General features: G+C 24.1%; 1 protein-coding gene across 2 annotated transcripts in view; it reads right to left on the bottom strand.

The window, feature by feature from the left end:
* LOC100198087 (copper-transporting ATPase 2) overlaps positions 1-16,744 on the bottom strand; it is a 71,670-nt gene that overhangs the window by 8,925 nt on the left and 46,001 nt on the right. For both annotated transcript variants that reach the window (XM_065814034.1, XM_065814035.1), the window contains exons 10-17: positions 16,268-16,396; positions 15,014-15,148; positions 14,685-14,873; positions 13,329-13,511; positions 12,228-12,369; positions 5,304-5,465; positions 4,481-4,623; positions 4,154-4,357 (exon numbers count right to left, since the gene is read on the bottom strand). In XM_065814034.1, the coding sequence (XP_065670106.1) occupies positions 4,154-4,357; positions 4,481-4,623; positions 5,304-5,465; positions 12,228-12,369; positions 13,329-13,511; positions 14,685-14,873; positions 15,014-15,148; positions 16,268-16,396 (1,287 nt within the window). The remainder of the gene's footprint in view (positions 1-4,153; positions 4,358-4,480; positions 4,624-5,303; positions 5,466-12,227; positions 12,370-13,328; positions 13,512-14,684; positions 14,874-15,013; positions 15,149-16,267; positions 16,397-16,744) is intronic.

Here is a 16,744-nt window from a genome sequence, read left to right as displayed (position 1 = left end):
TTCATATCAGTATACTTTTGAAATAAAAGAGAAAAAAGAAAAACATTGTTTAGAAAAATTATTGTAAAAATTGTTTAGAATAGAAGATTTGAAAAAATAATAATAATAAAAAAGTAAAAGCAATGAAAATATTAAAGAACAAAAATTGAAGAAAAACATTAAATAAACAAAAGAACTAAACGCAATAAAGAATAAAAATCTTTGTAAAAAATTTGAAAATAAAAAACTTTAACAAGTTATTAAAAGAAAACAAAAATAACATTTTTTAATTTGTTATGTTGTTTAGATTATTTATATTGTCGTATATTTTTGTGTATTGTTTATAATGTCATATGCTTTTATGTATTTTTTATATTGTTGTATATTTCTATGTTTTGTTTATACTGTTGTGTAACTTTTTGTATCGTTTATATCGACGTGTACATTTGTGCATTGTTTATGTTGACATGTATTTTTTTGTGTGGTTTTGTTGTTAATTATTTTTATTATTCTGGCTTTTTATGTTTGTTGCTATTATTCAAGTTATTTCTTTTTTTTTTGTCTCATCATAATATATAAAAATATCCTCTTCTTTTTTTTTTTTTTTTTCTATCATCCTTATGATCGTCAAACGTTGCATTTATCTCATTCATTTGTTTTCTCTCATGTTATTTTATTCATTTTTTCCCTTTTTTGTGTTATTTTTTAAATATTTTTCAAATATTATTGTTTTTCTTTTCATTTTGTTTTATTTTATTTTGGTCACTCTCTATATTACTTTTTTTTTGCTTTATTTTTTTAATTTTATTTTAATAACATCCTAATATTAAGGTGTCACTCCAATGACTAGTTTTTAACTATATGAGTGACAACGAACCTAATTTTGTAAAATTTTAAATAACTTTGTAGTTTTTTTCAATTTTATGGTTAACTAAATAAATAAGTATAACTTGTTTTCTTTTTAGCAATTTTTCAAAATTATTTTTTGACTAATCTATAAATGCAAATAATAAACGGTTTGAAGTATCAACTTTAGAAATTATTCCTATTTCAGATATATATATAGTTTTTGCAAACCCTTATGTTTGATGTTCAGGAAAGTTCAAAATTATTAATGAACTGCCAGGCAGCTCTCTCATCATTTAGGAACAGATTTTATGCATCGTGGTGCAGGTCACTTGTCAGGAAAGGGTTAAACTTTCTTATCATTTTAAATTCCAGTGCGCTCGCATCATATCGTGTTGTTATTTGTTATTTTCATTGAAAATTTCTGAAACAAGCAAAAGGTGCAAAAAGCGCACATAACATACATAGGTGTTTCATAGGTAAGCGAGTGCATTGGTGTGTGGTAAGGCTTAAAAATATGAGGTCGTACCCACAAATTTGAAGAAAGCTGTTTAATTATGTTTAAGAAATGGTTTATATTCTTTTTGCATAACATCCATTGTTATAACTAACTAAATATGAACAAAATAATTATTGAATGAAACAAACGAAATAATAATTAAAAAAAAACAACGAAATAACAATCAAACCATATGAACACAATAACGATTGAATGAAATGAATGAATGAATTGATTAAAAATGAAAATGAAAGAAATATCAAATAACAACAGTCGAATAGAAAAAATTATTAAAGAACAATCGTTGAATAGAATAGAATAATGGCCACTAGGGGTATTCAAAAAAATAAAATTTTCAAAACACGAAGAGACAAGAAACCAAATTTTAGGCAAATATAAAAAAAATACGATTAAAAAAAAAATTCCAAAAATATTGACATTTACCTTGTGCTCAAGCGGCAAAATACCCGGAAAAATGCCCCAAATTGTTCATAAATTATTTGGCTTTGAGCGCAAGGTAAATCTCAATATTTTGTAAAACTTTTTTTTCTAATGTGATCATAATGGTCTAAAGCTTTTTTTTTTAGATTATTCTGTATCCTAGTTTTTTCATAATTGTTGTTTAAATTTAAAAAAATTTTTGCAAAAAATAAGTTAGCGCAAATATGCAAATAAATAAGTTTTTTTTTTTGTTTTTTTTGCATAAATTATGGGAAATCTTTTTTTATTTTAAACAACAATTATGAACAATCTAAAAGAAAAACTTGAGCACAAGGTAAATATCAATATTTTAGGAATTTTTTTTGTAATCGTATATTTTTTATATTTGCGCCAAATTTGGCTTCTTGATTATTCGCATTTTGAAAATTTTATTTTTATGAACACCCCTAATGGCCATAATTATGCAATTTCTGTATCGGATCTTTGTCTTCAAAATGACATAATATTGTTATACCAAGTCATACAACCCATTATCTACAATCACTAAACGAAGCTACATTTAAACATTTTATAAAGTTATTTTAATGAATGTTTAAATCATTTTTTATAAAATTTTGGAAAACTGTTAACATATGCTTTGCGCAAATCAGCTACTAACCAATTGGCCTTTGAAGCTTTTAAATAAACCGGTATTTCCTACTTTATCTTTCAAAAATAACTTAAATGCCTTTCTTCATTTAAGCTCAGATGTCAAGACATAACCTACTTCCCTGCCAGAAATATTTTAGAGCAGTGTAAAATTTATTTACTGAAACAATTAACAACCGTGTTCCAAGTTCTTCTAAATTACAACTGCAATTCAGAAAAATTTTACCAATATCGAATTTGAAAAGTGGAATGACCATGTAAAAATTTCATTCTACAGAGTTAACTTCATTGAAATATTCAGAACATACATAAGCAAAAAGTTCAATCCACATCACATGCAGTAGCCTTGTTCATCAAGTGTGCAGTACCCTTGTTCATCAAGGGTCTTGCACACTTATGATTGGGAGCTAAAGGGTTGAGAAAGGATTGTAACCATAATTAGAAAAAAAAAGAAAAGAAATTAGGTGTGTAAAAAATAACTGGATCTTTCTGTCAAAATTTGGCAATCTCTCCTCTAAAAGTAAAATTTAAACAAATAATATTTGAAAGCAGACTTTTTATTTTTGAAAAAACCTTTAAGGACATTGGTAGCCTACAAAATTAACAAAGTCTTCCCTCAATACGAAAAAAGCTAAAATTGGTCTTCAACCAAATCAAAGTTAAAGTATAAAAACCTAAATTTCAAATTTATTTTACAAGACATCACAGCATTCAAGTTTGAATCTTTATATATAACCTAGAAGATCTAAAAAATTAAACAGACAAATTAAACATGCTTTACAAATCTTAAAATTCAATAAATGCTATTGCATTTTTCTTTTTTTTTTTCTACGTTAAATATAAATTACTATATTACTTTGCACATGTACATGTACTATTACACACCTGTGTAATAGTACATGTACTATTACACAGGTGTGTAATGTATGTACATGTACTATTACACACCTGTGTAATAGTACATGTACATACAGATGGGTAACATGTACACCTGTGCAATCAAGTTCACAAAGTTTCAATTAACAAATAATGTATTACATGTTACTAATAGATAAAGCTAGGTTCAAAAAGAATAAATTCCAAAACATTTAGAATTTGATTTGCGTCTGAATCAGAATAAATTTTAATTTTAATAAATTTAATTAACATTTTTGAAACAATCAAAATATCATTTAACTAAAATATTTTTAAAACTGTTTAATATTGCTTTTTTAACTGCATGTTAAAGGTGTTTAATTAATTTAATTATTAATTAATTTAAATATTTTATTATTTATTTGCATATAATAAAAAAAAATTGCTTTAAACAATTTATCTTCTAAATCATTTATTTTTTGTTTGGCTAATTAGTTTTTTATAGCAGCTTTATTGTTGTTAAAACATTTTTTAACAATAAAAACCACTTTATTTAATAAATAAAGAAAATTATGATTAATATGACGCTATATATTATTAAAGAAATTTTTCATTGTTTCTTAGTTTCCAAGGTTTTAAAATTTTTGTCAAAATTAGGTTTTCAAGTTTTGTTAAAACCATTTTCTGCAAAAAATATTTTAAATCTTAATTAAAAATTGAGATAAAAAAAATGTTTTGGGATCTATTTAGAAGATCCTTGAAATTAAATACAATAGTCTAAATTATTTACAAAAGAAAATTATGTAGCTGTTTTCTTTCTCTTTTTAAACTTCAATTTGCTTTAAAATATATAATTAAAAAAAAAATTTAATCTTAAATCGGCACCTTAATTAAAACAATTCCAGCTGTTTCCAAAGCAACATCTGTACCACTGCCTATTGCTATTCCAACATCTGCTTGAGCAAGTGCAGGTGAGTCATTTACTCCATCCCCCACCATAGCTACCTTGACATTTTTACTTTGAAGCTCCTTTACTATGGCAACTTTATGTGAGGGCAACATTTCTGCCATCACATCTTCTATACCAATCTGAAAAGAAAATATGTAATTAACTAAAAGATAAAAACATTTTAAAACATTAAAAACACACTCATGATCTATCCAATCATTTTTATCAATCAAGTAATTTTAATGTAAAATATAATTAAATACCTCATTAGCGATTGCATTTGCTGTTTTTTTATTATCTCCAGTCATGAGCACAACATGTAATCCCATATTGATGAGTGTTTGGACCGCTATTTGTGCACTTGGTTTTACTTTATCTGCTACAACCACCATTCCTAACAAAATGCCTAAACAAAGAAGCTAATATTTATTATAATACTATGTACATATTTATTATGCATGTACATATGTTTATTATGTACATGTTGAAAAAATGAAGAGATTTATATTTAACTTAAAATAGTATTATTTTTACTATGTACAAGTTACAAAAAAAAGTTTTAATGATTTTTTAAAATCAACAAGTACTGCATAAATGTATTATAAATTGTATAATTATGGGATAGGTGGCATATTTTTCTCCAACATTTCAAAAATGAGGAAAGTTTTTAAAATCTTTATGATGCATGTAAAAAGACTTTCATTCTACTTCATCTGAAATGAATTCTTGATTCAAGTAATTCAAAGCAATCCAGACAATTGTCTTTGGAGTACTTTTACATTTCAACTCTAAAACCATATAAATATTGTAATCAAATATTCGATTAGAAAATTTATATCAAATTTAATTTAGCTTTTATGAATGAAAAACAATGTTTGATACCTTCTTTTTTTACACTAATTTGATTTTTTTCATATTAGTTTCTTTGTTTTTTGTAAAAATTCTTCTAACATATATACAATCCAAACCATATTTAATAAACATGCAAAATATATTATGAAAATGCATATAAAATTAAACAGATGTAATTTTTATTAAAAAACAAACATAACAAAGACAAATAACTTATTATCTTTTAATCTTTACCATTTACAGCAACTAAAACCACAGTCTCTCCATTTTCTTCAAAAGACATCATCTTACGGTCAATATGCGATGGAAGAGTAACATTATTTTTTAATATCCAATTGCGATTACCAATAGCAACATCAAAATTCATTGCGGAACCTTCAATGTCAGCATCAAAAGCTTAAAATATTCATTTAAAAATACAAATGTCACAAAAACTGATGACACCTAAATAATATTTAAAACAAAAACCAATAATTAGGAAACAACATGATAGGAGAAATCAAGTCAAGAAAATGACATAATAAGAGCTATAGGACATAAGTTTATACTTAAATGCCCAAGACTCTGGTCATCAAGTTAAACTAAAAAACACATGTCCCCTTACACAGAAGGATCTTAGGAGCCTCCATATGGGATTGTGTTCTGATTTTTTACTATGATCCTCATAACTTTAGAGAAACCTTTTTACTTAAATATGACAATCTTTTATTTATGACAATGCTTTTAGAAATTTTAATTTTATTATTTCTTTTTAAAAAACTATATTTATTACCTGTAACTTTAATTTTTTTTTTTTAGTATGCAAGGAAATAAAAAAGTTCTTAGGGGCGTATTAATCCAATATTGACAAATATAATGTAAAACTTAATTATCACACAATATTGAAAATAAAAATGAAAAAACAAACAAAAAACATTGCAATTTACCCTGCTCAATATTTAAAAAAAACTTTTTTCAGAGTCCTCATAAAATTTTTCAGTTTGAAATTTATTTTATTTCACAAAAATATAACATAATAAAAAATTTTTTTACTTCACGATAGCAAACTTGGTTTAGTTATAAACATATCAATACCATTAAATGTCTCATTGGTATATAATAAAACTAGCTGGGGTAACTAATTTTTTTATCTCCTGACTGGGTGATTGTGTATCAGACAGATTACTATATTAGAACAAACTTTTATCAGAAACTTAAACCTGGTGGCCATATTCTTGCCGACAGAGTGCTGATTTTTATCACTTACTACTGTTATTTGATAACTATTATAATATGCTGTTATTCGATAACTAATATAATATGATTGTATCTTTAGGCTATATATTTATTAATTTGCTGAATTAAGCCTTCTATACTAGCTTGAGTTTTAATTTATTATTAATTCACAACATCGAGGACTTGATATTAAAAATGCTATTGGGGCAACATTAAGAATTATAGCTTTTACAAATGACTGCAATTAGCCAGATGCAAAATCTAGACAGCTTTCTTATGTTCCTATGCATAATGTTCATGAATAGAGAAGTTTGATGTATAAAATGTTTCCTGTTAATTATATAACTGTGAGGATCACTCAATATGTTAGATAATACCATGTTGAATATGCATGACTTTGATCATTTTAATATGAGTGTAGTCGATTAATGTAAATGTATATAATCAGGGTGGCCAGCAAAATTCAGGGTGGCCAGCAAATTTCATGTTTTCCATGATTTAGTTCTAAAATTTTACCATACAAAGTAACAAAAAATTTCACATAGCCCTTTACTTTTACCTAAAAACATAAACTAGCTTTAAAGTGCTATCATTGACCTTTAAATAATGACTTTATTATGAGACTTTATTATGATATACATTTTTTGCAATCTTAATTTTAATTGTCATTTCAAATAAAAACTTATAGTTTTTTTAACTTTAGTGTGCAACTAAATCAATCAAAATTCCCTGAGTTTTACATAATTTGTTTAATTTTTTGACTTAATGTCTAATTTGCTGGCTGCCCTGATCATTTATAAATAATATTAAAAAGTAAATTTATAGAAAAGCATTATATTATTATTAACAGATTAAAAATCTAAATACATTTTAAACGAGGGTATTAATTTCAATTTCTCTATTGTCGGTTTAAGAATCTCTTTATCACCTTTTCGTACTGTGCTAAACTCATTTTGCTCCAACACAAGTTTAAAGTTTTTAAATTTATTTAATTTGTTTACAATGCTATAATTTTTCTAAAACTTGGTCTTTATCATTTACAGATAACATTCTTACCATTTTCTGTTAATTTTTTACTATTTCTGTTTTCAATTGGCAATATTAGGTGTCTCTAATCACTGCACCTCAGATGCTAAACTACTACTTCTTAAAAATATTTAAACAAGATGTTGTTATTAAATTTTAAAAGATTTTTAAAAATATTTAAATAAGATGTTGTTATTAAATTTTAAAAGATTTTTAAAAGCAATATGAATTGAAAAAGCTTATAAGAATTTTTTTAGTTTTTGTTTTAAGTGATCAATCTGAATATAAAACTTGCAAAAGATCATAAAATATATACATAAAAGTTTTTAATAGCAATCAAATTAATAAAGAAACTTTCATTTTTACAATATAAAAAAAATAATGTAACTAATTATTTATGCAATTAGTTTTTTAATGTAACTAATTATTTCAATCATTTTTCAAAAAGAAAACAAAATTTTATTGAAGGATATATAAGAAATGCAAAAAACACTTATAAAGTGTATTTATATTATGAACTTATGAATATATACTGGTAAAGTTTTAATGTTTTCTGCCTACAAGTATGCACGCACATGTTGTTTACAAAAAGATGTGACGTTATCTATGTAAGGAACCAGAAATATTTTAATTTGGCTACTTTTGGTGAGTGACTTTACACAAGCCTGACATTTTTACTGAATTTTTGATTCTTTTATGAATAAAACTTTAGAACATAGAGATTTCAGACAGACATCAGATTATTACAGAAAATTATTATAATTTCATTATTTACTCAAAAAAAAAAAAAAAAAAAAAAAAAGATTTGTCAAATAAAATGACTGTATAGAAGCACTATTTAAACTATTTAGTTTTTGAAAAAAGTACTTTCTTGGTTAATAAACAATTAGTTTAAAGAAATGCCAGAAGTTTAAAGAAATACCAGAAGTTTAAAGAAATGCCAGAAATTTAAAGAAATGTCAGAAGTTGGGAAGAAGGGAATTTTTAGTTTATTTTTTTCTTTTCTCAAATTTAAAAACGAACTACTTTTTGTATAATAAAAAAATAATACAATGTAAAAAAAAAACAAAAAAAAAAAAACGATAACAACAAACATTTAACAAAATTTCATTTAAAAAAAAAAAATTAAACAATATAAACTTATCTAATATTTAAAAAAAAATTTACTAGATTTTTTGTAAACAATTTTGTCTGTTAATATAATAATAAAGCCCATCACTTTTAGAAACAACTAGATAAGTGCATAAAATCAATCAAAACCAGTTTTAAAGCAATTCAACAAATCTCAAGAAACTTAATGCAATATAATAGCTTTTTGTGAATGAAATACAATAGATTTTTGTGCATGTTTTCCTATTTATTTATTTTTTATTTGCATCACTTTTAGAGTAGGTGTTAAAAGTTTAAATTAAAAAATTTAATCTTATTTTAAAACTAAAAAGTCTAATTTAATTTCATACTTTGACTTTGACATATATATTCTTTACAGTAAAACTCAAAAAAACTTTGAAAATGCAAATTACAATTTAATATTGAAAGAATAAAATTAAAAATAAATTTTGCAAATTTTAATTTATTAAAAGAAGTTTTTTTACAGTTGATGTGTTATTATCGTAGTTACATAATGTAAAATTATTAAAAATAATAAAAATCTAACTCTAAAACTAACTCTGATCTTCTCTGCCATCAAAATTTTTTTTTCATCTAACCCTTTATATATTGTTGATTAATTTTACTCTCAAAATAAACAAGAGTATTTATTATCATAAACTATCATTAAAAACAACACGCCATGATAATGATGATGATGAAATTGACTTTAACGTGTGTGTGTGTATGTATGTGTATATATATATATATATATATATATATATATATATATATATATATATACACACACATATATTTCCAAAGTTTCTCTTCAACACAAAATGAGTAAATATTTTAACAAATAAGACAATTTTTTTAATTTTTGTTAAAATCATTTATTTTATAAATACATGTTTTGACTATATCATAGCTATCATCAGTTAAAATATATTAAAATGTTTAAATCAAAATAGTAAAATTTAGTTGAATTAATAGAGACCTTATAATAAAAAATACAATAAAAATGCAATTAAATAATGTAACAAATATTTTAAAAAGATAAAAGAACCAGTAATGTTAAAAGGAACTAGATTGAAATTGTCATTTCTACATGAATTTCTTTTTCCATTGTAAAAGTAATATAATTATGTTTATTATTGATATACTACAATAGTTTATTATTGATATACTAGAAAAATTACAATTAAAGTTATGCAAAGCAGATTTAGATACTAATTTTTTAAATAATTGCAAAAACTTTGGAGTTTTGCCTAAGTTTATTTGTTTTAATTTACCGGGCGTATCAAAATTGTACACTCGTCTTATAAGGAAAAGATTAATTCGAAGTGCAATAGTCAAACGCAACAAGGAGAAACAACAATATTATAATGAGGTTATTTTCATTGAAGCTAATTTTAAATTTCACCTATTTACTGTTGATTGGTTTATTTTAACAAGAGCTTTGAAAAATAACATCAAAAAAGAAAAAGAAAATTTTTTGAAAATACATGAAAAGAAATTAAAGAATTTAACAAATGGTCATAGTTTACCTTTTAATACTTCAGATATTATAAAGAATCTTTCTTCATTTAAGCTTTCAGAAGACGAATTAGAAATCCTTAAAAATGGACTGAACTTCTCTATCCCACCATAACATCTTAAAAGAACCGATATATATTCTTCATTCCAACTCATAAATTAATATCTTCAGAATAATTTAAAAAACAATAATAACTCCAGTCAACTTAAAGCTGAACTTTCTTAACTTGCTAATTCCTATATATATAAATATTGTCCATCTAAAGAAACTCAAAAAAAGCATGGAATTCTGAAAAAATTGTGTAAAAATCCAGATATCGTTATTTTAAAACCAGCTAAAGGAAATCGCGTGGTTATTCTAGATAAAGAAATTTATGACAAAAGTCTCTAAAAAATCATTAATGATCCATCCAAATTTAAAAAACTTAAAAAAGATGTCACTATCACCAGAGAAACACAACTTCAAAACTGTTTAAGGAATCTCAAGAAAAAAGGTGATGAACCCAACTATAATAAATTTTTTTCTTCAGGCTCTCGTCCAACCTGCATCTATGGTCTTCCAAAATTACATAAGATGGTTTCTTCTGATGATAATATAAGTTTCAGACCTATCGTATCATCCATTAGTACTTATAATTATCAATCAGCTAAATTTCTTAGAGAACTAATATCTCCACTAATACCATCAGAATTTTGTACTAAAGATTCTTTCACTTTTTCTAAAGAAATAAACCAAGCTAGTCTTCATAAACATTTCTTAGTATCTAACGATATTACAAGTTTATACACCAATATTCCACTACAAGAAACAATAGATATTGCTGTCAATAGCATTATAAATAGTAAAGTTAATCTTAAAAATAGTAAAAGTGATTTAAAAAAACTCTTCAATTTTGCAACATCTCAAACACAATTTCTCTTCAAAGGACAAATTTATGACCAAATTGATGGTGTTGCAATGGTTCTCCCTTAGCTCCTGTTCTTGCTAATGTTTTCATCGGAAATTTTGAAGATAAATGGCTCAAATCATATAACAGAGAAAAACTAGCTTTTTATAAACAGTATGTAGATGACATTTTTGCTGCTTTCACTTCCGAAAATCACGCCGATTTATTATTGGAGTTTATCAATAATAAACATAAATCTATTACTTTTACAATGGAAAAAGAAATTCAATCAAAAATATCATTTTTGGACCTAACTCTAAATAAAACAAACAATTCCACAATTACCACTGTTTTTCATAAAAAAACTTTCTCGGGACTCTACACAAACCTTTTTAGTCTTATTTCATTTTCATACAAAGTTAGTCTGGTTAAATGTTTAATCAATAGAGCTTATAAAATAAACAACACTAGTCTCAGTACTAATCTTGGTTGATTAAGACACTAGTCTTGTACACATCTTGGTTGATTAAGAAAATCCATAGCTCTTATATTAACAACACCAATATCGACATTTCATAATGTTCGGTTTTTACTTCATTTAAAATTTCAAAATTTTTTTCCGCAAAAGATCCCTTTCCTACAGACTTATTAAATTTATTCGTTGTCTATAAATTTGAATGCACAGGCTGTAAATCCTGTTATATTGGTGAAACTACTCGCCATTTAAAGACACAAATAATCAAGCACCAAAAAAGGAATAAAAACTCACACCTTTATAAACATATTCATTCAAATGTAAGCTGTTTTAATAGTTTCAATCATGCTAATTTTTTAATTTTGGATTCGGCTCCAACGAATTTATATTAAAACTCAAAGAAAGCATGTACATAGAGTGGGAAAAACCCACTATTAATAAACAAATGAACCATGTTAAAATGACAATTTCTATCTAGTTCCTTTTAACATTACTGGTTCTTTTATCTTTTTAAAACATTTGTTACATTATTTAATTGCATTTTTATTGTACTTTTTATTATAAGGTCTCTATTAATTCAACTTAATTTTACTATTTTGATTTAAACATTTTATTTAAATATATTTTAACTGATGATGGCTATGATATAGTCAAAGCATGTATTTATAAAATAAATGATTTTATCAAAAATTAAAAAAATTGTCTTATTTATTAATATATATATATATATATATATATATATATTTATATATATATAGATATTTATATATATATATATTTATATATATATATAAATATTTATATATATATATTCATATATATATATATATATATATATATATATATATATATATATATATATATATATATATATATATATATATATATATATATATATAAAATGCATAAAATAAAATATGAAATTACTTTCAATATGAAAATTATTTATTTCATGTTCTTCCAATAAAAAAGCATCTTTTAGATCAATTTTTGTAACTTGGCATTTCAATCCATATCCTGAAACTGATTCATATTCACTGTAAGCTCCAAAAGTATTGTTTCCTAATACCTTAAACATAAAAAATCAATCTCTTAGTATATATATATATATATATATATATATATATATATATATATATATATATATATATATATATATATATATATATATATTATATATATATATACACACACACACACACATATATATATTTATATATACAAATCTACATGTATATATATATATATATACAAATCTAAATGTATATATATATATATATATATATATATATATATATATATATATATATATATATATATATATATATATATATATATATATGTATATATATGCAAATCTACATGTATGTATATATATATATATATATATATTTATATATATATATATATATATATATATATATATATATATATATATATATATATATATATATATATATATATATACAAATCTACATGTATGTATGTATATATATAAATATATATATATATATATATATATATATATATATATTTATATATATATAATTTTTTTATATTCCTGGGAAAAAGTTTTATGAAATAAGGTTTCATCATGTTTTACATTGATATCAGCAAAAAATAATTGGATCAGACAATTATTACCTTTGATTACTTGTTCGTCAAGTCAAGCGAAGTTAATTTTAAAAATGACGCATGCACTTTACAGACCATGAGTCTGCAAAGTACACTCGTTATCACCAAGAAATGCTTATCACTAAGAAATGCTTGTCTTTAAAGTTTGTTTATTTGTATACACTTTTGAATTTGATTATAGTAGCAATGAGCTTTTATTTACCTTATTTCTATTTTTTTTTTTTTTTTTTGGCATAAAATAATAAGTATTTTTAATAATATATATGATAAGATATATATAAATTGATAATAATATAAATTTTTTAAATGGAAAAAATTCTAAAAAAAACAGCGACAAAAATATAAATAAATACTGTCACTATTTTATATTTTCATAAAAATAAAGAAATATACCTCTTTAGAAAAACTAGCTATAGCTTTTCCTATTGGATGCTCACTACCGGATTCTGCTGTTCCAATAATTGCCAAAAAAAGTTTCAAAGAGCAATGTTTTGGTGAAACAAATACAAATGTTTTTGTCACTGTTGGTTTACCATATGTCAGGGTTCCTGTTTTATCAAATACAATGGTTTTTACCTGCATAGAAAAAAAGTTTTAGATTTAGTTTTAGACTTTTAACTTATAGTTTCTAAGCAATGCTAAGCATTTAATTTTTTAAATACAGAACTTTAAAATAATATACATTATGTCAAGTAAACATTTGTCTAACTTTTAAAAATCTTTTCAAAAAATTAATTTTAATTTACTAAGGAATTATTTTTAAATTTGTTTAATTCAATTTAATAAATATGAAAGGTAGCAAAAATAATTTTTTTGTATTACGAGTTTGCTAACCTATGAACGCTACTTCTAAAGAAATTTGCTAACCTATGAACGCTACTCCTAAAGAAATTTGCTAACCTATAAATGCTACTCCTAAAGAAATTTGCTAACCTATGAACGCTACTCCTAAAGAAATTTGCTAACCTATGAACGCTACTCCTAAAGAAATTTGCTAACCTATGAACGGTACTCCTAAAGAAATTTGCTAACCTATGAACGCTACTCCTAAAAAAATTTGCTAACCTATGAACGCTACTCCTAAAGAAATTTGCTAACCTATGACCACTTCTATAGAAAAGGCTACTCAAATTCCCACCCTCTAAACTTCCTCTTACAATATAACTGTGAAAAATAGAGCAACAAACTAACCTCCTTAAAATTCTAAATTAAATAAACATATAAGAAAAATGAGCAACTAACTATAATTATAAAATGACTTCCAAATATAATAATTAAGCAGTCTAAATAAATTATAATGATTAAGCAGTCTAAATGAATTATAATAATTAAGCAGTCTAAATAAATTATAATGATTATGCAGTCTAAATAAATTATAATGATGAAATTAAAATGAATGCATAAAAATGTAAAATCAATACTACCAAAGAGACACAAGCAAAAAAATATGAGTATGAAGATCTAGCATTTCCTAGAAAAAATGTAACACAGGTCCTAGGAAACAATATAACACAGGTATATCAATTTCAGAAAAAGGCTTTTCATAATTTTTTTCACTTCAACATGAATGTGAGATAGCATTGGTGTTGAAGCTCATTTACTAGAGGATGGATATTGTTCAAACACCCTTAATACAAACACAGATATATATACTTATATATGAAAATTGCACACACATATAATTTATTTAGCATTATGTAGAAGAATTTGTCTAAAAAAAAATCTGATTTTAATCATAAATGTTTTAACCTTGTGGGCATTTTCTAAGAGATCCCCGCCCTTGATTAATATTCCATTTTGAGCTCCGATACCAGTTCCTACCATTACTGCCGTTGGAGTTGCTAGACCTAATGCACATGGGCATGCAATGCACAAAACAGATATAGCAGTACGGAAAGCGAATTGTATTACAATTTCAGTTTGAGTGTAAAGATCTTTCTAAAAACATAAAACATAAAAATTTCTCAATTCTCTAAAAATACTTTATTGTGTTATGAAATAAATTTTACAATACAACAAAATGACATTATTTGTAAAACAAAATTAGCAAATAACATATTTATAAAACAAATACATACATCATAATTATGTTTAAGTAGACTGAAATCAACAAACCCAATAACTAACCAAACAATGAATGTTAAAATAGAAAGTGAAATAACTATGGGAATAAATACACCAGATATTCTATCTGCAAGTTGTTGAATAGGTGCCTAGAGCAAAAATAAAAAAATATAATACATAAGGCTTAATAGTTTAATGCAAAAGAAAAAAAAAGTTTTATTTTATATATCTTATTTAAAATATTTATTTATATAGTTCTTATTTAAGAGATAGTGACAAACTTTTTTATTACACTTTTAATTTTTTAATTTTAAACTTCTAATTACAGACTTATTATACATTTAATACTATATCACACTTCTAATATTAGAACTTTACAACATATCCAATACCTTGCACCACTATCATTAGAAGCATACAACACAATCTCTACCTAGCACCGCTACTGTTAGAAGCTTTCAACACATCCACTACCTTGCACCACTATCATTAGAAGCTTAAAACACAACTATAACCTTGCACCATTATCATAAGAAGCTTACAACACATCCAATACCTTGCATCACTATCATTAGAAGCTTACAATACAATCACTACCTTGCACTACTATTGAACCTTTAATAATTTTTATTACAATTGCTTTAGATAACATTGATTGCGTTTTATTGTTTTACCTATATTCTTCATCACTACAATAATATATATTTTTTTGTCAGGTTTATAACAGGGATAATATTCTTTAATGTATAATGGGGATAATATCACATTACATCCCAACTATACATCTGAAAACATCCATTCAGCAAATGTATTCTCCACAACTTTTTACTTAATATTCAATACTCTCTAAAGTTGCACAAATTTTGTATTTGCTGAGAAGCTGTCTATAAGCTCTCTTTAAAAACTCTAATATCACCCCAGATCCACATCAACACCCCCCAGCACTCTTAACGTAAGTATTAAATCAAAACTTTATTCACCAAAGTTTTTAATAATTAATTTAAAAAGTTTAACCACCAAAGTCTTTAATGACAAAAAAACATTAGTATTAAAATCAGTTTAAAATTAAACATCATTTAGTCTTTTAATTACAATTTAACAAATACTAAACAACCAACAAAATTATTAATTATGGGTAATTAATATAAATAATTATGGGTAATTAATATAAATAATTATGGGTAATTAATATAAATAATTATGGGTAATTAATATAAATAATTATGGGTAATTAATATAAATAATTATGGGTAACATATAATAAATACTTTAGATGTTTGCGCTTCTTCAACAAGCTTGATAATTTGTGCAAGAGTAGTATCTTCGCCAACATGAGAGGCTTCTATCAAAAGTGTTCCAGATTGATTTATGCTTCCACCAACAACAGGATCGCCAACCTGTGTTAATGTAAATAATTATTTGGGTAATTCAGGTCACAAACATTTTTATTTCATTCAGGTCATGGCTATTTAATTCTTTTATTAAATAATATGCAAAATAAAAGCCAGAAATATAAAATTTGCAAAAACTGTTTGTTTTTAAAAAAAGTTTTTAAATAGTTTTTTGTCTTTAAAAGATCTTGGTCAGTAAATTATTTTTTCTAAGAAGCTTCAACATAACAATAAAATAATTTTTTGATAACAAATTAGTAAGAGTTGTTGATTGCAAAACAATCAGAATCAATACTTTTTATTTTATTATTGTATTTTTATTATTATATTATACTTTTAATGTTTATTTATAAA

This window comes from Hydra vulgaris, chromosome 12 (genome assembly GCF_038396675.1).
Source record: "Hydra vulgaris chromosome 12, alternate assembly HydraT2T_AEP".
Lineage (NCBI taxonomy): Eukaryota > Metazoa > Cnidaria > Hydrozoa > Anthoathecata > Hydridae > Hydra > Hydra vulgaris.
The sequence above is the reverse complement of the archived record's forward strand: the minus strand, read 5'-3'. Positions and strand labels throughout refer to the sequence as shown.